The sequence below is a fragment of the Etheostoma cragini genome, chromosome 20, assembly GCF_013103735.1.
Source record: "Etheostoma cragini isolate CJK2018 chromosome 20, CSU_Ecrag_1.0, whole genome shotgun sequence".
NCBI lineage: Eukaryota > Metazoa > Chordata > Actinopteri > Perciformes > Percidae > Etheostoma > Etheostoma cragini.
The window spans coordinates 13,101,855-13,128,528 of record NC_048426.1 but is presented as its reverse complement, the minus strand read 5'-3'; the positions used below and the strand labels follow the sequence as shown (position 1 = coordinate 13,128,528).

The following is a 26,674-nucleotide window of genomic DNA, read 5'->3' as shown; positions in this document are numbered from 1 at the left end:
CGGCATGCTCTTTTTATTTGCCCTCTGCCACTAGCTAGCTCTTGGCAGGAGGGCCCTCTTTCCACAAGTGGAGATTAAAATGAGGGCAAGAGGGGAAAATGAATTAGTGGCTCTCCGTTTTCATGTGGCTTCTCAAGTTGTGGATGACATTAGGAGAATCTCTACCATCTCATTCCCATGTATTAAAATTAAATGAATCCCCATTATCAGAAAAAATTATTATTACCTGGAACTCTGCATTCAGTTTAAAAAAATTTTTTAAATAAAGAAAACTTCCCTCTCAAAGTATAACAATGTTTCATAGAATGATTGAAATGTGTATCAGCCATAGACTGTATATTAGATTTTAGCAAGGAGAGGAAGAACCAGTAGACATAAAAAAATAGAGAAACAATTGTCTAAATTAATGAATAAAGGTGTAAAGCTACAGTAAAAGTCACACAGGACTGTCTTCATGATGGACCTTTTCAGTTCTGACTGAGTGGTGGCCATATGTTTCATCTCTCTGAGAAAGAGGTCATGAGACTGGTGTTACGACTTCAAAGTCAACCAAAAGCATCGCCTTGGCTCATGACCACGGCAGCTGTTTGATAACATCACAGATGTTCTCTTCTAGATCTGTGTCAATAGCTCGCCTGTTTGTCATGACTGTTCAGCATTGGACAGTGGCTCTTTGATTTTGATTTTCAGTCACAGGGAATTATACATTTTGAAAAAGATAGATGACATAGAAGGGAAGTTGGATGAAGCTGAATGTTAGAGTGATAAAATAGCTTTTAACTGGTTTCACTCATGCCCCATTCTTAGGGTTAAGCTGCAAACCTTTGCTGGATTATCTCTACAGTCAGTAACATTGTACAATTGACATGCTAAAATAATTTAATTTTGAGCAAAATAGCCCATAAATGTATAATAAATGTATAATTGGGTTGCATGTTAAGGCAGGCTTGGTAACTATTTCCAATATACACTTTTTAAAATTGTTTAAAATGGTCTTTACACCCTGAAAGCAATAAATAACATATTAACTCTGAAAAAGGAGCGAAAAGATCTGTCATCTGTAACTGCTGTAATCCTGTTAAAACGCCCACCAGTTACTGCCTTGCGGTCCGCTTGGAAAGAACCTATGAAAGGCCTCCCTCCCCCGCTGCTCGTAGTACCTCTACCTCCTACCTCTCCTACGAGCCTGAGCGCAATGCGCATCGTTGCAGCCTAACATTAGTGATGTTTGTTTTAAACATTCTGCATGACATTAGGTGTTTGCTTACTGGTGAAAGAGACATGAAGTATTATAGTGGACCTTTCTCCGCTCTGCTCTGAATCAGCAACGCAGCGGTGCTCGTACACGTCTGTGTGTGGGTAAGAGCCCAGAGAGCAGGGGGAGGGGTTAGATGGAGCCCCGAGAAGATGCTACTTTCAAGTCGTGCTAGCTTTACAACAGCACCAACCCTGCCGTTAATCCAGTTAAATATGAATATTGTGCACAGGAAGTCAAGAATGTGAGAATATGAGGCTCTATCTACCCATCTACATGTATTACTCATACTATTTAAGCTGACGGTTTTACAATGACATGTCCTGAGATCACATGGTGATCCTGATGCACCTGTGCTCCTGTCTTATGATGCACTGCGTGAAGGGATGACACATAAGTAATCAAAAAATCTGTAAGGTTCAAGAGTAATTTTAATTCTGTTTTATTTATTTTTTCTTGTGCTTTCAATTTGTCTTTACAGAGATCTTTTTAAGACTTCCCGTGTAGTATTTGGCTATAAATGTCTCTTCTTGCTGTATTGGTTTTGTGACTGTAAGTCAGTGCCTCATATCCAATTTTTTTGGCACAGGATTTAATTCATAGAGTTCAGTTATAATGACAATCTGATTCTTTTCAAATGCCTAATTCATTGACGCTGCTTTAAAACAACAAATGAGACCGTCTTGGAGACATATTAATCTTGCTAAGCCAGCTGAAAACACAACTATTCCACACATGTAAAATGTAAAATTAGTTGTTGTCTTTCTTTTTTTCCTTGTCTTGTCTGTTAAGGACACTTACCGGCGTCGGCAGATGCAGAGAACCATCACCAGGCAGATGTCCTTCGACCTGACCAAGCTGCTGGTGACCGAGGACTGGTTCAGTGACATTAGCCCACAGACCATGAGGCGGCTGCTCAACATTGTTTCTATCACAGGTAAAGAATAAACCACATTCTGCTTTAGCACCACCTTTATCTCGTAATATATTAACAAATTGCATTTTGTTTATACAGCAGCATCAAAGTGATTTACTTCTAATTAAGCGTATTGACTGGTTAACCTTCCCATTGGGAAATGTTACTGGAGATGGATTAGGATAAAAAACACACAAAACAAAGCTCCAATGGGATTTAATTCTAGACCAGCAGGAGTCAACATGTGGTTGCAGATTGCAGTGTTTAAATAAAAAATGTATATTATTTGCATAATAACATGACAGCAGGTTAAGATTTCAAAAATGATGTAAACACATCCCCCACTAGTTTGACACAACAACCCTCCATAGTTGATTAGTTTGTGAGATCTTTAGGGCAGATTATTAAATAGACGATCTTGAGGATGCACAATTTTGAGATGTTTGTTTTCTCAGGCAGAGTAGACCAGTGACTTCCAAGGCCATTAATCCTCTGCACCATTGTATACAGGTCGTCTGTTGCGGGCCAATCAGATCATCTTCAACTGGGATCGTTTGGCATCATGGATCAACCTGACAGAACAGTGGCCTTACAGAACATCGTGGATCATCCTCTTTTTGGAAGAGTCTGATGGAGTGCCTGACCAGATGGCTCTGAAAACCATCTATGAGAGGTACACACACACACACACACACACACACACAAGGTTGTACAGTTCTTCAATACACCACCTTTCTTTGGTTTATTCTTTTTACCTTCCTTTATTGTCTTTCCATCACTTTCATTCTAACTTGGGGCATGACAGTAGCAGACTGAGGCGACCTGTTTCATAAGATAAAATGGAAATTATGTCTAAATGATTTTAGCGTTGTCGGTAAACAGCTAAACCCCTGCAGAGTTGCTCCTGTATCCTGACCTTTATGAAGAGACCAAAAAGCCAAAACAGAATTTAAGAGCTGCAGTCAATGAATAATGACATTTCTTGATGTCCTGTCTTTGAAATACTGAAATAATTAGCTTTGGCCAGCAGATGGCAGTATAGGATTTTAGTTTTTTGTGCGGGATACATTAGGCCACAGTCACTGCCCATGGCTTTGAGTCCCACATTAATTGGTAACTGACAGACATATTTTGTAATTGATCATAATGCACTTGTTTTGTGTCTCTGTGTCTGTATACAGTAGGACAGTCCATGTCTTTGTATGTGTTTGGACGCGGGCGCTTTAAGGCGTGCTCACCGTAGACAAGAGGAGGAGACCAACACAGGCCGAGTCACTGGGTTTTGGGTGCTGGGTGGCTCAGTCGATGGCCTTTAAAGGTTGCACTCTGTCACAATACACTAGTGCCTACGACTCCTGCGGCAGGGAAGCGTCAAAAGAAGTTACTGTCAGCCAGTCAGCCAGCTAGATTCAGCAGACAACTCTGCCCCCCCCCCCCATCTCCAAGGCAAACCACTGCCTCATTAGACCAGGTTTTTGCTATTTGCTTCTCAGAGGACAAAAGGCAATACCTTCCATTTTTTATATGGCAGTGAAGTGTTTCATGGGGCGTGCACAGCATGAGGGACGGACAGAGTATGAGGTATTAGATGAAGCATCTTCGTCAAAAGGCTGTAACTGATTATTTTATTATTTTGATTTTATTTTATGACTATCTCTGCCTTTTCTCAGTGTTAATTTATGCGGAAAAATGTGTCACTACACTTCTCTGTTGTATATTTTTATCATTTGTGAGTATAGTGCACATCCTAAAGGAAATTCCACACTTTTGCCATATTATTGTGGAAAATGAAACAAAGGTATAATTATACACTAGTACAGCCATAACATTCTGCTGTGTTTCTACATCTCACCAAAGGCCTGGTTTTAAGTGCCTTCACCACAGCATTGCATTGTGCTAATACTGCATACTGCTTATACTTATTATAGGCATCATCTTGTTTTTGACCAACGGCCCTGTCTTTCCTCATCTTCCTCCTCACTGGGTGTCTTTCCAAATGGCTGCTCTGTTCCGCAGTGGCCATCGGAGAAGCGGCCTTAATGATGATGACAGGAAGCCTGAAACAGGCTAAACACAACGCCTTGCCTAGAGGCCTTATCTCTTGCACTAATCTCCCACTGATAAGACTCAAGCCTCTGTCTGTGTATCTTTTTATGTCTCTCTGCTCCTTTCTTCCCCTTCTTTATGATCTTGGGCTCTTTTTTTTTTGTTCTGGTTGAGATATTCTGTGTTTTTCACATAGCGATGGATGAGCACTTGACTGGCACCTCAGAACCTCAGGCCCCCTCTCCCAACTCTGCTCGAGAAATGAATAGCTACTAGTCTTTGCTTTCCTTTTTAGCAGTGCATATGAATACGCACACACATATCACTTCTTATTTAGAAGCTTACATTTAACCAGTGAATCATTTCCTGTAGGTTAAGTCCTTATAGTCAGCATCTTTTTTTGTTTCATTCTGTTACTACAACACCAATGTGGTATGAATACATGGGAGGAGTTGTTGTGCTCAACCATTTTTACACCGCAGAGCTGCACATCCCCTGAGCATTACTAAGTGAATATATTAGTGGTGAAGTGAACGTGGGGGTGAGTCAGCCCCTTATAGGTCAACTGTCGCCCTGCATCTCAGTCACAAAGCAGCATGCTCTTCCGCTCCTTTACTAAGGCTTACTACTGCTCAGTAGGCCACAGTACACAGAGCATTAGAAATATTATATTTTGTAAACCACAGTCTAGTTGAATCATACAATTAAGGTGGGTCTAAACATATATTTTAAGTTTCCATCTCCATCCTTTTAAAGGTAAAAATAAAATTAAGGTTTGCCTGTCGTCCTTTTAATTTTTGCTTAGTATCAAGAGATGGTCTCAGTTTAGACGTTATGCCCTACCTAGCCTACTAACTTGAAAACAAATTAACCCATACAGTACTTAACCATTGTAACATAGAGCACGAGTTACATAGAGTGCCTCTTAGTGATGAAGGTGACAGCTACAATCTGTGGCATGTACCTGAACTCCTGGAAAAGAGAGAAAAAATAGAAACTCTTGCCCACCTTCCCTCATATCTCACACAAACATAACCTTTTAAAACGGCTAAAAGCTGTTTTTAGCAACTTGCCTGGCAATAACAGGTTCCATGAAGTTCTGTGTAGTGTCATTGTAGGACAGGGCGTGAAGAGAAATGCGTGGCGCTAATTCCCGTAGCGGGAGTGGGCCGGTACAGCCTTCCTAATCTGATGGAGAATGTGTAATCGGTTAATAACCTTACACACATAGAAGTGTGTGGATAAAATGTTTGGCTCACTAGTTCTGTAGGGAAAACTACAAATTACACCTTGAGCAGTGAGCCAGCGTTACGGCCTGCCCAACACAGTGAAGCGGAACAGAAAACAAAACAAATATTGTTTTGGACCAACCCTCATATTTGTCCCTGTCAAATTAACAGTCTAACTTTGTGTTTGGAGCCTGCAGCCTTGTGACTATAATATCCAGCTGTATCATTTCTTCCATCTCAGTATCTAAGTCTCTTCTTAGGAGTCAGTTGTTCCTTGTTTAGCTGCCATTAAAGACTTAACGACTATAGCTAACCTAGCTCTCTCCTGCTTCATGGTTATTGCTTTAAAGCAGCCCTGCCATTTCCAAGGACTCTTAATGGGCTTCTGTATGTCTATTTCCTTGATGTTGTTCAGACACATTCCATTACAGAAAAGCTTCCACTAAATAGCTTATGTAGAGTGATTCCAAGTGACTGAGCAAGAACAGTAGTAGTTTCAGGTAGTCTGCCTGGGGGCCATTGTGTGTGTTGATGTTTTTTAGAATTCAGTAACAACCACCATTTTTTTTGTTTTCTAACATTTTATAGGATTAATATTCTACTAATTGAGAATTGGCAGATTAATTGATAATTGAGAAGAATCGGCAGATTAATGAATAGAATTATTTGCAGCCCTTACATGTCATTAAGCTGATGCTTTTATCCAAAGCGACTTACAATTTGCTATATTTCAGAGGTTGCACTCAGAGGTTGAACACCTCTGGAGCAACTGGGGGTTAAGTGTCTTGCTCAGGGACACATTGGTTGATGAATCGCAGTGGAAATCGAACCCAGATCTCCCAAACCAAAGGCATGTGTCATATCCACTGCGCCATCATCACCCCAGTGACATGTTAGGCAAGATATACTGTAGGACAGAAAGTTCTGAAAATCAATCACACAGACTAGATCTTCAGCTCCGATATCTACAGGAACACCTTCATGAGCTTTTAAAGGACTGTTTATGCATTCTGTAGGCAACAGTGTCAGTCAGTGTCTCTAGTCATTAGTAGTAAATTTTTTTGATAGTAGTGATTTGTTTGAAAGTAAAAAAGATCTGTGTTTTGGTTGAGGGGTTAACATGTTTGGACCTAATGATGTATGGGGGCGGGTTCAGTCGGGCCCTCAGAGAGTTTATTCCTGGAAGCCCAGATTCCATTTTCAGCAATAGAAAAAAAAAGTTTCGCTGGTCCACTGAGCAGGTTCCTGCACTGCTCTGACATCTGGTGCCCTGTCTGTGCCAGGATGCCCCCGCCGCACTCAGGTGTGTGTTTCTGGCTCTGTACCTGAATCCCCTGTTCATTACACACACCCACACATACATACACACAAACTATTGCATTTAGGCGCACCTACTGTACATACACACATGCACAAATTGTGGCAAAATGCATGTACACTGTGACTGAAGCAAGCACACATATAAACTATTTGCCACTACAAGCATTTGCAGGTGAACATATGCATGCACACACCTCAGCTCACGCATAAAGCTAGTGTTTGTGGTTCACATACAACACACATTTATACACACACAAACACCTCTCACTCCAGTGCAAGAGCATATGTCACCCCCAACTCCTCTGAGAATCAGTGTAATTAATCAGGCCCTGAGATGCAGGCTGCATTCAACACACCTATGCACACACACACACACACACACACACACACACACAGTGCAGGAGGCAGAACACAGCAGATAAATTGTTGTTGGTTAACATTGTAGTGTTTTAGAAGTGCTGTTTATTGCTGTTGGTCACTGTGTTTGACAGTATTTGTATGTAAAACAAATCTACAAATTTTGATGTCACAACTTAATCAACTATTGCTCTCTTAACTTCATCCTCTCTTCCTCTCTGTTTTGTTGTTCTGACCTTATATTTATCAACCAAACAATTCCCCAATCAGACAAACTTTTTTTTTTCACTAATCACACTCTGAATGAACACATAGCCAGGCAGTTCAGTCTTAATTAGAGAGACTCTTATCCCAAGTACTCAAACATTAAGATGACACTCTTCAGTCAGGATTATTTTAATTGGCCCAATTATTGTAATTTGGTTGCAATTATGTGCCTGGATAAAAGTGCTGTTCCAAAGCTCATGCGGGTGATTCCCTTTATGTGGAATCCTTTTAATAAGCTCCGGCCGCCAAAAAAAGGCGAGATCCTATTCTTTTCTTATGATGAATACTTTTGAACTCTTCCTGCCCTCAAATGAAAAGTCTCTATTCTTTGCAACGCAACCTATTGTTCATGTGAATACCTGTCGTATTTGTGACACTTTCTGTCATCTAGGTGCACACCAAATGCTCAGAATCCCCAATTTTTTCCCCTTCTCTGTGGATTCTTCTGAGGGAGCCCATTGTGCCTGTGCTAAATTCCTCCAGGAGGTTTTTCCATAAAAGATAGATCAAAACTGTTCAATGCCATTGCTCCTTGCACTACAATGAAAACATGTGTGAATTTGTAAAGGCTGGTGTGAAATCGCGTATGTCTAAATAGAGTTCTGGCTCCGTCACTGATAGGACACCGGCATTGATTCTACACACCAGTGTGCAGACAGACCCCTGACTGACAAGAGACAGATAAAGACAGAGACAAAAAAGAAAGTATGGTAGGTGTGAGATAAAGATGGATAATGGAGAGGGTTGGTATTCAATAAGAAAGGGCATTAAGAAAAAAAGAAGACAGTCCAGTCTCAGGAGGTAAAATGAGGTAAAAGAATTAGAGTGTGTGAATACTCTAAAGGATCAGACCAGATACTAGCAGGATTACTGCAACGAGTTTGCCATTGGTGTGTTTGTGTCTCAGGTGTATTCAAAGCCTCAGGTGATGCTGCTGCTTCAAGTGAGATGGTTCAGGTGGTGGACACACACAGATTCATGCACATGTCCCCTGGGTTCCACAAAACTGGTCCTTTGCTGATTCCATGTGAGTGTATGTTTGTGTCGGCCGGGCTAGCATTGTTGTTCCTCCATCCCTCAGGTGTTTGGCAGTAGTGACTCAGACATGAATCAGCCACAGCTAGCTCCACCACCACTCAACCCCCGCTGAGCCGCTCGAAATGTAGAGAAAACATACAAAAACAGCCAATGCATTGTGGACAGGTGACACAGGAGGAGATGTGTGTGTGTGTGTGTGTGTGTGTGTGTGTGTGTGCGCGTGCATGCGCGCAAGGTGTGTTTTTGATTGTGTGTGTGTGTGTGTGTGTGTGTGTGTGTGTGTGTAGAGGCTACCACGTGAGGACGGTAAGAACGTCATGCAGCATTCTTTGTCAGAAAATCCTCAAAGCCCTTTTCGTTTCTGCCTGTAAGCCGAGGTTGAAGGATTAGTCTAATTGGTCTGAAACAAGAGAAGTGCTCTGTTCCCTTTTTTGTGCAAAGCATAAAGAATCATTTCAAATGCAATAAAAGCCTCCACTACACCTCTGTCTGGCCTCTGCTCTTTAGTCATAGAGTCATCCATCAGTGACCACAAGGTTGAATTAACATTAAAACGTGACACTGAGAAGGATGGAAAGGAGGACTAAGAAGCAGACAACTGCCTGATATTCTGGTATCTTTGGTGTCGAGCATTATCGGTGATATTTCCCCTGCTCTGCTGTCTCTTGTGCGGAGCTGTTGAAGGTGGGGGGCTGATTATAAATAGCAGCGCAGGGTTGCAAGAGGGTCAGCGCTGACCTTTAAGTGGACAACGAGATTTGCCACTCAGCCACCGCAGGAGCCACGGGCACACTTGATAGTTACACACACACTTGCACACACACATTTGGCCCTTAACTGACGTTCACATCCTGGCCCTTCAAAAGTCAATGGAGGTTAGGCCCTTTTAGGGTGTGTGTGTGTGTGTGTGTGGGGGGGGGGGGTGATTCTATCTGCTGCAGAAGAACACATTTGTCTTTACTTTTGCTGTCCACCCCACTTAAGTCTGCATCACACTGCCTATTTACTGACCATTTCAGCTATCAAACAACCAAATGCACTGATATGAAGTTCGTGGTGCATTTAGTGTCACAATGAATGAACTATACCATGGCCCTAAGATGCACCAAAGTCCTCGGTCAGCAAGCTGAGGTTTAGTGTTTTGCTATTTGTCAAGAATGAGACCTTAGTTACCCAGAGTGGAGAGTTCAGTTAAGGTTTTTGGGGTCTGGAACAAGGAGACTTCATGTGAGTGCTACACATGAGTTTAATCAGCATTTCAGGGAACATCTGAGTCTTGAGCCCGTCTGAAAAGAAGGTTTACTTGCTCCTAAGCAGTTTGGTTTTTATCAGCCTGGTGTGTTTCCCATTAGCCTGCTTGTCTCTGTGGTTTGCTCTCGGATGCACAGGTCCAGTTAAGTACATGAGAATTTCAATTATTGGACTAAACTTTGCCACGAATGTATATGGAAAGCAGACGCTGCCACAAGTTGTGTGTTGGCAGTGCCAAGACAAGGAAGCAAGAAAGGGAGAATGTTAGGAACAAAGTGGCATGCAGAGACAGAGGGTGTCCACATTACTTGCATTACAGTAACAACATTTGATTCAAATCAAAGAAATACTTCTGGATTTTAAGGAGACAAAGAACATGGCGTCATCTAAAGTGAAACCATATTTTGCTCTCCCCCTCTGCCTTTGGGGTGGTGGAGGCTTTGGCAGCTTCCATTGTAACAATAACCTCTCTCAGCATTGATGCTGCAAGTCCACACGCCAGCTTGCTGGTCTTTCCGCCTGTCCACTGTTTTCATAGAGAGGGCCCTACTGGGTTCTTCCACACACTTGGCAGACACTGTGCCAGCGACTCTCACCAGGAGAAGAATGTGCCGGACCCAGGCCTGGTTAACTTCTTCACCCACACACTGTTGTACTGGTCACACAGTGTCTGACATCGGAACCCTTGAGCTTCTCAAACACAATGTGCACAGGCGTTTGTCTGTTCTGCAGGCATCTTTCTCTGTCTTTGGGCCGATTTATGGAAATGTTTGGCAGCAAGACCACCTCTTTGTGGCGTGTGTGCACATGCCGCCCATAAGCACAGAGGGCAGCTGTAAAGCAAAGTCAAGTGGCACATTCATACATTCAGCGCCCAAATAGCGGATGGAAGGGATAGAAAGATGAATTCTGCTCATTCCTGTCAGCTGCAGCGTGTGGGAGGTTGAGAGGAGAAGAAAGGCTATGCTCCAGTCAGCTTTGGGACCTATTAGCATTTGGATATGCTCAGAAAGCTCCCAGTGGCCATGCCACACAGAAAGTGGTTGGGCCTAAGCGCCTGCACTGCTGCAGCAATAAGCTGGGTCCTGTCAATGGACCCATTGTGCAGGAACGACTGCCGGGCTGCCCGACAGCCTTTATCACACTCATCCCTGTTCTGATGAAAGTAGCACGCCGGCTTCCTTGGCGCTCCAACTCGAGCATCCATCTTGTCATTTGGCAACTGATTGCTGATAGGAATGGCTTTGTTCATTTTGTGTGTATCTTCTGTTCACTGTGAGGATGACTAAGTCTTAAGTGATTTCGGTCAATTGCTTAATGCTAAGGGCAACAACTCAAAGGATGCAAAGGACATCATTTGAAGTGGTTAATCCACATTGACAAACTGCTGTTATCATTCAATTGGTACTGTTTTTCTGTAAAACCAGTTTAGCGATTTGAAGGTGCAGCTGTTTGTGCTACTGCATGTTGCACGACAGCAGGCCAGAGCAAACACACACGTTTGCAACACATATGCGATTGTAGCTCACTTCTTGCCATTGTTGTTTGGCGATTTATATGTAGCACATGTCTCTGTTTTCCAAAGGCACTGATAATAAAGCAAGACGGATGAGTCCTTGAACTATTTAGATTAAAATAAATGTTTGAAAAAAAGAATCTTAAGTTGCCCAAATCACCACAACTAGATAAGTCGATTTTTATTATTGTTGTCCATACCCAGTTTTGGAACACCATTGAGTTAGATGGTCCTATAAAAAGAAGTGTGTGTGCGTGTGCGTGTGTGCGTGTGTGTGTGTGTGTGTGTCTCACTGGCTCCTGTTGGTCTGTGTCTGCAAACCCACAAATAAACAGCAGTAAGCCAGCTGGAAATGGGGAATAGGACAGGCTTCTCTTAGTCTGTATACGGGTTAATACAGTTCATGGGAAAAGGAACCAAACACCCACACATACTGTACTGTACATGTGTTTGCACATGCGCGCACACACACACAGACACAGACACACAGACACACAGACACACACACACACACACACACACACACACACACACACACACACACACACACACACTCTCTTCACCTCACTCATTCATCCACCCTTCACCTGTGCCTTTGAATTTCCCCATCCCCACTGCCCAGGTTGATGTGATGGACATCATGCAGTTGTTGTGTGTGTGTGTGTGTGTGTGTGTGTGTGTGTGTGTGTGTGTGTGTGTGTGTGCAGGTAACATCTGTGCCTTCAGAGTCCCACTCATCACCCAGCAGAGGTCGCATGAGCGGGGGTTCATTTTGTGCCAACATGGAGCTTCCTTGACCTCTTGGGTCTTGTTAAAGGTTCGAATGGAAGAAAGACTGAGAGGGCTTTGTCCACTAGAGTCCAGCTGGGCCTCTGTGTCCTCCCTGCTCACAGCCTATTCTCTCTTTTTTCAGTTCATGTGTGTCTGTACTGGCAGTTGGGTGGGGACAGTGGGGTTGGAGTGACCACCTGGGCTTGTCTGAGAAGTGAATCTCTGCTGGAGGATAGAACAGGGTTGGGGAGATGTGTATAAATGAAGCACAGATGCAAAAATATAGATTTAGTGTCAATAATTGAGGATGCGTTTTTCGCCACTCAAAATGTATAGGTCAATTGGGGGTGCAAACATGGGCGAAGGGACATCTATTGTACACATTTGCTTATCTAGAACACCACCATCCCTGTATTTCTTGCCAGACTTGTGCATTTGTTTAGAGACATCCTGTAACCACAAGGTCACAGGTTCGAGCCCTGCAACAGCAGATCTGTCCATCACCAGCCATCTGTCCTGTCAAAATGTCCTTGACCAGAGGACTGGACCCCTACCTTTTCACTCACTGTATGCAGTCTGGATAGGAGTATCGGCTAAAAGCCTAAAATGGAAATGCTGTAACTCATAACTGAGTACAGCGTGGTCCCACAGTCTTGATTTGTCACAATCACCGAGGAATGAGAGCCTCACTGGATTGGGCAGACAGGAAACATTTCGGCCAGTTTGTTAACTGGATTAGTTTATCTGATTGTTTGGATTATTAGCTAACAGTGTGCTGTGTTGAACCCTCGCCAGATGCTGACCTCACACTGACTTAGCTAGCATGCTGCAGTGATGGTACTAATCATCCAATCATGTCACAGAAAGGACAGCCTGTGCTCACTCTCAAAAACAGATCAGACCCGGGGAATAACTCAACTCATCTGGCCATGTTTAGCGGAGCATACCAGTACACAGACTGGTTGTATGTAGGGGGGAGGAGGGGGAGTTTGGGTTAAACTGGAAGGAGGGAAGGTTAAGTACGATGCAGGGAGAGAAAAGTATCCACTGAGAAAAAGATGGAAGGGTTCAAATGAGAAATGGAAACAAAGATGAAAAAATGTCTGCTCTCTGCTGAAGTCTCCATATTCATCTGATAAGAGCGGCAAATTCTGGTGATGAATGGCCAGTGTCATAAATCACTCTGAGTTTCATATTTTCATGTCTGAATGATGGGATTAACCAGATGTAAGGATTACTCTAGGTTGTTGGTGTTTGCTTTCCTTGTATCCTCTGCCACATGTTAGACTGTCCTTGATTAAATTGATATATTTTTTTTATTCTTGTGCAGCTGAAATTGGATTTCTCACCTAAACACTTCAGTATTCATGTTCAACATTCATCTTTTCAGAGATGATGTTACCACTTCTAAACTACTGGTTTAAGCTTTAGTTTGTATTGTATGGTGCCAGAGTCTGTGCAGTTCTATAATCAGTTTAAACTGAACACTGTCTATAAATTGTTTTAATCTGACATTCTTGATATACTACAATGTTGTTTTTTTCTGCAAAACAATCTCCAAACATGGTGTTTACTTAGAGTCTGTGATAACAAACACGTTAACTGTAGCAGTGCATCATGACGCGCTTCCGTCTGCTGCTTGCTAAATTACCCTGATTGTCATCTTCTCAGGTTTCCTCCTCTGCTGAGAAAAGATAACATCCCTCACTCTATCTGTCCTCAAACATCCCCCCTTTCACTATCTTGCCTTCTCTAAATCCAGTTATCTCTCTGCTCTCATGATGATGATGACCGTTGCATATCTCTGCCATCTTAACAGTACTGCTTGCTGTTTCCTCTTTTTTTCGTCAGAATGTGATGTGAATGTGAGCTTGCAGTCAGAATTAAGTGTAAACTGACATCTTGACATATTTGTGTAAAATGTCAAACAGACGGATTATATTATCTTATATAAGCATTTGGTTTTCCACAGAAAAGAGTTACATTTAAAAATTTAATTATTATTACGATGAGCGGATCTATAAAAAAAAAAAGCATCATTACATAAACTCATGCTAAAAAAACTTTTATTTTTCTTATTCCTTTTAAGAATCTCCAAAAACATCCCCACAACTAAGGATGTGGAACCGTTGCTGGAGATCGATGGAGACATCCGCAGCTTTGAGGTCTTCCTGTCCTCCAGGACCCCGGTTCTCGCTGCCAGAGATGTGGATATGTTCCTGCCCTGCACAGTCAACCTGGACCCAAAACTCAGAGAGATCATAGCAGGTTCATACATACTCAGTGTTTGTACAGATGGCTGAAAACATGAAGGACAAAAACAGCATAACATGTCTTACTAAGGTTTGGGCTGCAAGAGCAGCTTCAGTGCACCTTGATAGATTTCACAAGTATCCAGGGCTCCGCTGCAGGGATTAACATTCTTCCAAAAGATATTCCCTCATATGGTTCTTTAATGATGGTGGTGGACTGTGCCGAATAATACATAAAATGTTTTTATTTGATTGAGATCTGGTGACTGCGAAGACCACAGTATATTTTGCATGGTTTATTCCGACCTTAGACACAGCAATTTGACCAAAAAAAACTTAATACGAGTGACAACTCTATTGTTTTTGCCAAAGCTTTCAACCACTTCTCATGGCCTTCCTTAACGAATGGATGTGGCTGAATTGTCATGGATGATTTTGTTGCTATCATGTGACAACAAAAAACAACTAAACCATCTCCGTAACAAGAGTATACAATAGCATGGAGAAATAAAGAACTGTCTCCTTTGTGATGTGTTGAATTCAGCGCCAGCTCATTTGGCAGTTACATTACTCATAACATTGCAGCAGGGTCTGCTCTAAAATCGTCCACTGCAGGGGCGCTCAGAAACCCACAGCTTGCTTCTCATTTCCAAACAAGCAAATGTCGAGCAGGTTTCCACTACAGCACTTAAAAGTTAAAGTGACGTAATAGTGCATTAGTATTAAACTCTAAGCCAGAGTGGTACTTTTGCTACCGTACGTCAGCGTCCATACAGCCTAATACAAGAGTGTCAATGACGCCTAGTGTGAAGCTGCTTCATCATAGTGTTATGAGACCACAGAAAACACACACACAAAGTCTGTTCCATTGAGCTACAGTTGAGTCATGGGTGCATAGCTGACCAAACTCTTCAACCAGACGTCCAGTCTGTAAGTCCAGTGCTCCTGTCTCAAAAGAGTGTGTGTTTGTGTGTGACCAATGTGACCAAAGGTGACCAATGCTCCTACCCAGTCATCCCGCTCTCTCCACTCCCTTAGTGGCTAGTTGGTACTTGGTGCCCGGTGTCCTGTGGCCAGCCAGTGGGCAGTGCTCTCAGTGATACCCGCCCATTAGCCTGACTCACATCATAAGGCCCCCATTGTGTTCTCAGGCTGGATTGGGTCTCACTCATCGTGTCATTCAGCAGCCACTTGTATAACCAGGAGACATTCTGGTGCCTGCTTCTGTTTCTGGTTCTTACTTTCTTGCCAGCCACACAGAGCCACTGTGTTCTGTCTCCAGGCTTATTCAACTTTAATTTGGGAGGTTTTACCAAAGCTCCTTCCTCTGCGCTTACTTCACTCCTCTCAAAGTCAAATTGATTTATGCAAGAAAAAATTGTGGCAAAGCACATAGACAATAGTGTCTATGAGTTCACATGGCCTGCTTTGTTTGTTTCCATGGGTGAATTGATTTTTCAGGGACAGCACGGGCCTCTATGTGCCAGAACCATCACGTGGCTGGCATATCATTAGCAAAAGACAGAATATCAGCCCGCCTGCTGATTTGTGGACAAACAAAGTCATGTAAATCAAGTGAGAACAAAATTCACAGTTGATGATCGTTGTAATCGTAACATCCGCGCTTGTTTTCTCTCCAGCGTTTAGTTGTTTGGTTGTCTTCTGTTTTGAATAAGTAGAACATGTTCAGGATCAACCTTCTTGTTTTATTCTCTACAGTTCTTCGATAAACAGTTGCTGCCGTGTAGTCAATTGTTTGAAATGTTGTTTTTTTTCACTGAGGATTCACAACTGTGGAAGCTCTCTTGAAGATCATGAAATAAAGCTAAATAATGTATGCGTGGGTGGATCTGAAGGGTCTTTATAGTTATAGCCAAGATTTGATCATCAGCTTCGCAGATAAACACTCTCCTTCTCTTGTCTGTCCCCCAACCCGGTTCTGTCCTCTCTTAGATGTGCGGGCGGCCAGGGAGCAGATGCACTTGGGAGGAGTGACCTATCCCACGCTGCCCCTGCAAGACGCTGTGCCACGTCCCCAGTCCGGTTATGGCCAGCTCTCGACCGCCTGCTCCCCGGCGGGCTCCTTTGCCGGATCCCTGCCTCCTCAGCCTCACAGTGCCTACTTCAGTGGGATGACTGGCCCTCAGCATCCCTTCTACAACCGGGTGAGACAGGAAAGGGACTTACTTTTATTTTGTCACATGCAGCATAAGTAAGTACAGTGGTGCTCATAAGTTTAGGAATCCATGCAAATGTTGACTAAAAAAAGGAAAGATCCGATCTTTAAGGACACCACTTTTCTTTTTGAACCACTGTATGTTGAGATAATCAGTCCTCTTTCTACTTTTTAAAAAAACATCAAGTGTTCATATTAATGTAGGAAAAGCCCAAGTGAGAAAATGTTCATGATAGTTTTAAAATAAACAAAGTAAATAAAATTGGAATCGCTGACCACTATCTAACATCGACAGAAGGAACAGTTCCTGCCACCTGAGTGACGCCCACGGATCACAACCCCAAACAACAACACTGTTTTCAAAAGGCCCTTTCTGAGTTTAGCTGCTTAGACTGCTTAACATTATCATTATGTAGCATTGCATTGACCCACTTGGAAGTTACACCTGAATCAAGTGTGCAGTAAACAGGTATTTGAATGTACCCTATGACCATGTTTTTAAATAACCCAAACCTCATTTTACTAAGAAAGAATGAGCAGGTTAGCATTAGTGTCTTTTCCCTGTAGCATTTTTGTTTCCTCATATGATTTTCATTTTTATTTTAACCTCCTCTCCTCTCCCCATCCTCTTCTCCACATTCCTTCCTTTCCCCTCATAGCCTTATTTCCCCCATCATGTGTATCAACAGCCACGGCCTTACTCCCACCATTACCCCTCATCCTCGTGCCCCTCCATTAAACCTAAGGACAACACCAATGGAGGACTTGTAAGTAAATAAGTAGTGCTAGATCCATCTGACGTGTGCCTCTTATCTCACACTAGATACCTACATCTGCAGATGTACTAATTGTAGTAGTATTTATAATATGCAGCAACATTGTTTCTGTGGTTGAAAGTTTAAATTATTAGTAGTGCTCGCATGGCTCTCTTGTCTCCTGTTATTTCCTTTTTAACTGTTGCTCTTAGTTTCTTAACAGGACTCGTTAAGGGAGCTCTTGTTCCATTTTTATTATTCTTTATAAAACTATAATTAAACTTACAAAGCAATATTTAGGCTTAGGATATATCGCTATTATCGCAATAATATTATAATGCTATCAGGTCCATTGTATCGACCTGCAGCAAGCACCTCCTTACCCTTGTCTCCCTTTCCTCAGTTTGATGTCTTATGTTTTACTTTTATATTTCACCTTCTGATGATTTTAATATCACCCTGTTTGCCTCTGTGCCCAACCATTGTCCAGCTCTTGATGCCAGTGGTACTTTCAGTTTGTGAGCCCAGGGTGAATCAGTGAAAGGTTATTCCATAAATTGAGTGGTAATGAACTCAACCTTTCTCTCTATACAATCTTTGTCCATTCTGTGCCCCTGTCAGGATGTTATTGCAGAGGATGCCAGAGAAGGCCTCCCCTCCTGTCCCTCTGATCCTTCCCTGGTAACATTTAGTTATAGCTGTGGAGCACTACGGCTATGCAAATAGGGCTTGTTGACAAACCTCATTTGTCATGTCGTCTGTTGCATGTGTAAAATGCACGCCTATATGTTTGACAGACAACTTGTGTTGTTGCTGTGGTTTACAAAAAACCCTGAGAGAACAAATATAGACTGTCACACTTGCTGCTTGCTGCAGAATGCTTACAGTAAATGTCTGGTGCAACTACGACCGACCTCTAAGCATCAAGAGTGTTTTTATTTTGTCACATGCAGCATACGTAAATACAGTGGTGCTCATAAGTTTATGAACCCATGCTAAAGTTGACTAAAAAAAAGAAATAAAAAAAAAATAATCTTTTGGAAATTGATCGTAATGCCTTAATTAAAAGAATTAAGAAAAATCCAATATTTAACTACTACTACTACTACTACTACTTTGACTACTTTTCTTTGTGAATAAAAAATGTATCATAAATAAATTAATGTTCTTCCTTAAACTACAAGGGGCATAAGTATACACATCCCTATGTTAAACAACTTAAGAGGCAGGCAGACTTTTAAAGATAAGTTATTTAATGGATCCAGGATACTATTCATCCTGATAAAGTTCCCTTGGCCTTTGGAATTAAAATAGCTCCACATCATCACATACCCTTCACCATACATAGAGATAGGGATGGGGAACTTTCCGTTAAATCATCTCTCAATGCAAATCAAACCAGCTATTAAGCTAACTGAAATAAAACCATGCTAATCTCTACGTATGGTGAAGGGTATGTGATGATTTTGGGTTATTATAATTCCAAAGGTCAAGGGAACTTTATTAGGATGCATAGTATCCTGGAAACCTGAAATAACTGGCCTTTAAAAACAAAAATCCGCCTACGTCTATGGAAATATAACATAGGGATGTGTATACTTTATTTATTTTCATTCACAAAGAAATTTGTGTCCTTCATTTCTTTTTTGAACTAAGGCAATAAGATCAATTTCCAATTGATAACCTTTTAAATCCTATTTTCAGTCAACTTTAGCATGGGTTCATAAACTTATGAGCACCACTGTATATTATGCTGAATGAAGTTCACTCCGATGTTGGCATAGTTAGCCGTTCCCATTCTCTTATAAATGGTAATAAAATGGTTTTGGTAATCCCCTTTAGGAATGCATGGAGTTGCAATGACAAGAACTGAATGTCTACACTCAGATATTCACATATTGTAAGGGAGATCAGCCACTATTGGAACAATTTGATGATAACACTACTCAGGAGATTTCTGCTCCACAAAGCCACTTATCAGGGCACTGCCAGCAAGCATTTAAAGGAGCTGTTTAAAGATTTAAATATAGATTAATATGTAATGTTCCTTCCATTCTCTGTCTGTATTTTGTGTCTTTCACATTTTTTCTTCAATCCTACTCCTTTTTCTTTAAACCATCCCTGTCTTTAATTTTTCCAGCCTTTTTTGTTCCACATATCTTCCCTTACGCTTTTGTTTCCTTTTCTCTAAAGTATAAATTTCCGTAATTTCAACCCATTCTGGCTTTTATATTTACATTAGCCCATCTTATCCCCATTTTGGTTCACACTTGATCTCTTTGTGTAGTGTTCAAAGTGCCTGTATTTCTGCACATCTGTCAATGTGGATGTGTGTGTGCACACTCACTCATATTTGTGAGTCTTTGGATATGTAAGCGGGCCGAGCCCAGTGTAATTGCTTGGCTGATATAAGTGTGAGTATGGATTCCTTGGGCTGCCGGGATTATCATCAGAGCAAGTGTTGGGGCTGGCAACACACACACACACACACACACACACACACACACACACACACACATTGACAATGAGCCCAGCGCTGGTAGAGCTTATCTCCTTACCAAGACGCTTCCTCCCTCACAGAGCTCTGTTTCCTCTTCCCCATCCTTCTGCCCAGCCCTCAGCTCAGCCCAGCTGTAATTACAGTCTTATCACACACACACACTGGGAGGGTTCACACAAACACACGCAGACACACCCGCAGATATTTACGCTTTCGCTCACGTTCTTAGAACACACGCTTGCAGTCTGAATCGAGGAGTCATATTCAAGGCCTTTCCTGAATTGAAACTTCTGCTTTTTGAGAATTAGAGATGTTTCATTTTCTTTTTGGGTCTTTCTCTCTGTTTCTGTTTCTCTCTCTGTCTCGTCCACAATCCCTCCTGTAGGCAGAGATTATGACCACAAAAGCCTGCTGACTCCAGCGAAAACAAAATCTCTGTGTAATAATTTGGCTTCTAATAGCCTCTTCTTTTCCAGTCTAACATGCGGCTGCTAAAGGAGCTGTTTCCTCTCCTGCTGCGAGACAGATAAATGTCTGTCTGCTCTGTTGTCAATGTCTCTCCTGTCCCCTAATGATGAGTTCAACATGTGGGCTAGTTTCTCAATTCCTGCTTTTTTTACAGTCATACCGTTAATAATGTCTGTGTGTATTTTTGTCTGACTATATGTCCGTCTGCTTCTTTTTGTCTCCTTATCAAGCATTTAAAGTCGCTGCCTTACAAATTAAAGCAGGTATACTTTTGGTTTCATGGCTACTTTCACCACCAACCCTTTACTCCATCTTCCATGTATCACTACCTCATCTCTAACACACTGGTTCAATACTACCAAGCATGCTGTAGGAAGATATTAGAGGCTCATCACTTGGAAGTAAATGCAAGACACAATCTCACGTTCTTAGTAGTTCTGTAGATTCACTAACATAGTTAGTTTCTAAAGTACATTCTAAAGTAAACATCTCTACTGTATGGACATTAACAGTAGCTTAACTCCCTGAGTGCTAGTCTTCATCCTCCTGCTCACCAATACAGAAAGTTGGTGGTTAGTATTGTGTACTGTATTGTGTGCGCTGTTTTTCTTTTTTTGTCCAACAACCACTCACAGTCCAAATAAGCCCTGGTCTTTTCTCCCTCGAAACAGAAACAAAGTCTTAATGGTGTTAATAGCCGAGAGAGAGAGAGAGAGAGAGAGAGAGACAGAAAAAGAGAGAGAGAAGATGATGAGGGAGATAGTAGGAGGAAGGAGAGAAAGAGAGAGCAAAGATGATGAGGGAGGTAGTAGGAGGAAGAAGAGAAACCGTGATGGAAAATAGAGTAGGTCGTCAGTGCAGGATACTGAGAGGGAAGGAATGTGAGAGAGAGGAAGGAAAGGGGGAGGGATGGACGGACGGATGGATGGATGAACAAGAGTGAGAGCTCATAAAAACAAGTCGAACCAGAGGGACAGGGGTGAGTGAATATATGGAGGAGAGTGGATGAAGTTGGTTTAGTTTTTCTGCCAGCGGGTGACATGTTGGCTCTCTGTGAGGCCTTAGACAGCATCAACAGGCCTCCGGCATTAGTCACATCAAGCCTCGTAGCTGTTTGGCGGCCGCCACTTCAGCGTGCCTCAGCTTAACAGCAACTCACAGACTTACAGACTCCATCCTTAAGTGTTGTGCCCTCACTCTACGTGCCTGTATATACACTGAGAAAAAGAATAAGAGCAGGTAACATTGTATTTGGATAGGTTGGCAGCTTTTCTTACTTTTACACTTACACTGTGTGACTGATAGAGAGAATTACTGTGTGGTTTTGCACCTGTGTGTTCCTCACAGTAACAAGTCTGCACTTCTATTTGCCAGGTATTGTTGCTCATTTTGCCCTAATCCTGTGTTTGGAGTGATGAGTTCGTGACTTAGCCCTTGTAACCTTAACTCACAAAAACAATGAATAAGTTGTTTATATTCTTATTAAGGGTGTGTGTGTGTGTGTGTGTGTGTGTGTGTGTGTGTGTGTGTGTGTGTGTGTGTGTGTGTGTGTGTGTGTGTGTGTGTGTGTGTGTGTGTGTGTGTGTGTGTGTGTGTGTGTGTGTGTGTGTGTGTGTGTGTGTGTGTGTGTGTGTGTGTGTGTGTGTGTGTGTAGGTCTCTCCTGGGGTCCTGCTTAGCTCTATGAACACCGATTTAGTGTGTAAGCGTCTCAGGCAGATGGATGGAATTGACTCTAGCATGCTGCCTCAGTACACCTCCACCATCAAGAAGGTACGTTGGTCAATGTCAATCCAAATTGAATCCAAATACCTAGCCTAGTGTATGTTTTCTTTTCATACTCATCGTGTGGCTTCTTTTCCTCATGCAGTTCCTTCTACACTGTCTCCCCAGTTTGATCTTTTGTTTGTTTTTTGGCCAGCTGTAACTTTGCACATGTGAATTAAGTTAATCAATCAGTGGACAAACCAGTCAGTCCCTTCCCTTTCCATTTCAGGCTAATATAAATGGCCGAGTGCTTTCTCAATGCAACCTGGACGAGCTGAAGAAAGAGATGGAGATGAACTTTGGCGACTGGCAACTCTTTAGGGGAATGGTGAGACACTTTCTCTTCTGGGGAGTCTTTACTTAGTCTTGTTTAATATTGTTGCTGTGGCTATACCATTTTATAAACAGGATCAATGTTTTGTTTGTTGTTTCATACGTAGAAGAAGTGGGCCATCGGTAGACATAATTAATAAAGCAAGCATTAGTCCACCAACAACAATCACTAATGACTCCTTCATCACTCTAGAGTCCTGAAATAGATTTATAATTGCATACATTCTCGTCCCTCAGTGATACTTTGCAGACACTGAGCACTGCCAGGGCCCTCCTGTTGATATATGTCAGCTCTTGTTTATTCCAAAAGAAGCAAGACAGCATCTCGTAATACAACATCTTGTGCTGCACTGAGACATTGGGATGGAGATTTTATAATCCGTATTACGAGAAACTGGACAGTCAGCCAGGAGTCCAGTCGGCTGAGCCGGGACTGAAATCACTTACACATGTACCCAGCTCCACTTCATCAGATGTCTGTCTGTGCCCCTAATACCAAACCAGAGCCCTGGATTGGTCGTGTTTTACCGGGGATCCAATGCAGAGTTCTTGTAGGAGCAGCTGGAAAGTGCAGTCGCCTTACAGCTCTGTGCACTAGCCAGTGTTGTGTTGCCAGGACGCAGCCAGCACAGACATCTGGTTCAAGATGGCTGACTGATATGTGGATGAAGGGAGGTTTTGTCGAGGAGGACTGGACAGCTGAATAGCTCTACTTAAGCAACAGCTCACTCTCACAAGCATGTTTTGTTGTTGCTGTACAAAACATACTATTTTTGTATGTCACATGTCATCTATGTGTCCTGAAACAAAAAGTAAAAGGACATGTCGAGCTGAAATAGTGAATTGTAATGTCTCTCCCAGGTGATGGAACAACGGCATGCTGAAAGCCAGGCTCTGCTTCAAGACGAGTCCCGAGCTGCTAGCGAGCAGGGCAGCAGCGTGCACCACGGGGAGCCCAGCAGACGCTCCGGGGGGGCCCAGCATGAAGCGGCGGCCTTCAGCCTGAACCTCAGCTTCGAAGAGCTCAGCGGAGTGGGGCTGGAGGAACCTCCGAGACAGAGCAACAACTCGCACTGGCCGGTCAGTCTTCCTGTCAGGAGCTTAGTGTGAATATACCACCACAGAAGAAGGGATCAGACAGACGTTGACTGTGTGTATGCATGTGTATGCACATTCTACCCACTCGTACAAACAGGCAAAGAGATAAGCGCCATTAAAGTTGCTGGTTTAAACACACGTGTGAGGGTGTAACACTCGCAAATGCAGCGCAAACTGTCACATGGCCACAAGTCCTCTGCACCAAGCCAGTGTGTTTGTGACCTCGCTGGTTTCACATTAATGTGGTTTTGAGTGAGAAATGAGCATGGAGGAAGCTTATGGTGCACTTGAACATGGCAGAATTAAAAATACACGCGCACATACACACACACATACTGCTGTGCACCAAAAGGTGTCAAGGGGCCCCCTGTTTGTTATTTTCACATTCCCTATTCCTAATTTGCAAAATCTCTGAGACACAAGAAAACACTCACACGTAGACAGCTGGCTCTGCTGCTATTTTATATCATCTCACTTCGAAATCGTTTTCAAATTCAAATCATCCAACACTGAAATCACCCCACAGTTTTCATTGCCACTTCGTCAGCGACCTTTGCCATTAACTTTTTCACTGTGTCCAAATCTAATGCTCTGAGTTTCATTGTTTTTTAATGTCATTATAGAATATTAAAGTACAGCATTTTTATATTTATTATATTCAGGTGTCAATTCAGGGTCTCAGCCCATAACCCAACAGCATTCTCACTCCTTATTTACATTTTAAGAAAATATATTCCTCAACGAACTCATGTGGATGTTTGCACTCCAATCCACCATTTTGTCAGGTGGTGAATCTCCACACCTCAAGCATGTCCAGCCTCAACTCTCAGGAATCCTCTAATGACATCTGCAAGTTGACAGAAAAGCAGCAGGCTGAGTACCATGATGCCTACAGGGAGTACATCTCTCAGATGGCCCAGCTGGAGATGTCCGGCGGTGGAGGAAAGAGGCCCGTACAGCCCCACCCTGGACAATTCCTTCAGGCTGCCAGCTCAGAGGACAAAGGGGTGGGTGGACCGTCACAAGTACACTGTTGAGTTTTTTGCCATCACATCAATGACAGCAGAAATAGTGTAGAAGCTCTCACTGTCTCCCAGATTACAGTGTGGTAACTGTTGTCATTAACTTGTGGAGACATAGTTTCTTAACCTGTATCTTACGTCTTTCTTAAACTTGTGATTTTATATGTTGTATTCCTCTGCCTTGTGCAACGCCAACGACTTATTCTGAGCTGGGAAAGGGCAGATCACTACTACTTGCGTTTCTTAATTATTGACTTAGAGGCTTTGTTTTTTTTGGCACATAAAGGAGAGACAGGAATCCCCTCTTCAGAGGCCTCTTGGGCAATAGCATAAGATACTGTATTTATTCATGTTCTTCTCATTTAATGTAATTCCTACTCCTCAGATCAAAGAAGGAGCCGACCAAGACAGCCGCAAGTCCTTCAGCAAGAGAAACCCCAAGACAAGCGATGTCACTGACTTCCCCTCAGGGACCGATGCCCAGCCTCTAGACCCCATCAGTGAAGAGGATGAGAAGCTGGACCACAGCACATTGTCTAGGACTCCAGGAACTAGGAAGAAGGGAGCCGGGTCATTGTACCACAAGCTGCCCAATGATGAAGACTCTGGCCCAGAAGATGCGGACAACACCACACCTCTCCTCCACCAAGAAGATAGAGCTCTGTTCTCCCACTGCGGCTCCCAGCCCACTGGGCTGCTGACCAAGCCTGGCTACCTCAGCGAAATCATCCTGGATAAAAAGGACTCGTCCGACTCAGGGATGCGCTCCAGCGACAGCTCCTCGGACCGCTCTCTGGAGGAGACCGAAGGAGACAACGAGAGAGAAGCACTGAAGCCCAGCCTGATCGAGCTGGAGCTGGAGGACCTGGTGAAGAAGAGAGGCCTTCTCCCCAGCAGCCTGCAGGACGCAGCGGTGGCCCGCATGTCCATCTGCTCCGAGGCTGCGTCCGAAGCCAGCCTAATGGCCAGCAGCCCAGATGACGTGTGGCCGTCCAGCAGGGTCAGCAACCTCAACTGCAGCAGCGGCAACAGCACCTTTAATAACAACTCCAACAGCCCTGACGACACCACCAACACTAACACCAACAACAGTCATAGGCAGCCGGCTAACTTCACAGGCACAGCGTCCACTACCCCCTCCTCCAGCATCGATGTTTCACCCGCCGTCATCATCACTCCCGGCAGCAGCAGCACTGACAACACCACAACTGCCGCCATCCACAACCAGAACCTTCGCACCATCAGCCTGGGAGATGAGCGGGAGAGTGTCCTCTGAAAAGCTGATCGTTATTCTGACCAGGGTCACGTTGTTCTTGATGTTGTTGCTGACATTATTATACGGTTGGTGTTGTGACGTGTTTCAAAGAATTAGAAAAAGGTATGTGTTCTGTTAGAAAAGGACATGTGGGGAGTGTTGCTGCAAATCAAGAATATTGAATTCAATTATTTGGTTAGTAAAATTAAAAAAGAAATCACCTTCATCATAGCAACTACAAATCTAAAGACATTCATGATTACGATTGGAATCTGCACCAGAAATGCTTGATTCTGGTCAAATTGGGATTGCTTTAGCTGTCCCTTGCGTTTGGATAGTTTATGTTGGATAATCTTTGTTGTGTGAATGTGGTGCTGTTATCAAAAAAGTGTGTCTAGTGATAGAATGTTACATGTTGTGGACATGCGTTACAGAAAAATAAGTGTTTTTCAAAAAATGTAGTCACGACTGAAAAAGCTCTGTTACTGGGGACTTTTTTCTCTGCCGTTTTGCGTGGTGCTGTTGACAGATAGGTAGATAGATAGCAGTGTAGACAGAGGTGCAGTGTGTCGTTGGCAGTTTCTGTGTTAAAAGAAGTGCATGCACAAGTCTCCAGAAGGGTGATTGTTCGTTCCAAAGTTCATTGTGAAATGGTGTTCTGTGAATCAATAAACATTTTGCCATGTCGACCCTTAAAATAAGTCAGATGTTGTCTTTAATTTTTCTTGCAGAAAAACCAGCTGTTTGTAGAGAGAAGCCTCGGTGGAAGTGGATTTAGCTTGTAAATAAATCAGAATATTTAAACTAACCTACAGCAATTTTATATATTTACCAGTTGAACAGAAGAAGAAGAGAGGGTGACATGAATGGGGAGGGCGTCACTGACAGGATTTATAGTCGCCGATAGATGGCGCACTCTCCATTATAAACGTGCTTCAGGGTGGTGTCATGGACACTGGCTGTCAGTATAATAATCTACCGAAGGTAACAACTTCAGCTCTGTAAGTCAACGAGGGACGCGTGGACCTGCGGGGGTCGTCTGGGGAAGTTTGAGGTACTTTCACATTTTACTAAAGCAATATTA

General features: G+C 42.9%; 1 protein-coding gene across 6 annotated transcripts in view; it reads left to right on the top strand.

The window, feature by feature from the left end:
* The window catches only part of kidins220a (kinase D-interacting substrate 220a), a 44,063-nt gene extending 17,775 nt beyond the window's left edge, over window positions 1-26,288 (top strand). Inside the window, exons 22-33 of one of the 6 annotated variants that reach the window (XM_034859218.1) lie at window positions 2,048-2,192; window positions 2,682-2,844; window positions 14,056-14,234; window positions 16,172-16,383; window positions 17,054-17,161; window positions 17,771-17,830; window positions 20,348-20,380; window positions 21,772-21,888; window positions 22,112-22,210; window positions 23,077-23,295; window positions 24,099-24,320; window positions 24,721-26,288. In XM_034859218.1, coding sequence (XP_034715109.1) covers window positions 2,048-2,192; window positions 2,682-2,844; window positions 14,056-14,234; window positions 16,172-16,383; window positions 17,054-17,161; window positions 17,771-17,830; window positions 20,348-20,380; window positions 21,772-21,888; window positions 22,112-22,210; window positions 23,077-23,295; window positions 24,099-24,320; window positions 24,721-25,611 — 2,448 coding nt within the window. In that variant the 3' untranslated portion in view covers window positions 25,612-26,288. The remainder of the gene's footprint in view (window positions 1-2,047; window positions 2,193-2,681; window positions 2,845-14,055; window positions 14,235-16,171; window positions 16,384-17,053; window positions 17,162-17,770; window positions 17,831-20,347; window positions 20,381-21,771; window positions 21,889-22,111; window positions 22,211-23,076; window positions 23,296-24,098; window positions 24,321-24,720) is intronic. The other 5 variants (XM_034859215.1, XM_034859214.1, XM_034859213.1 and 2 more) reach the window with 5 other exon arrangements.
* Window positions 26,289-26,674: the final 386 nt, after the last annotated feature.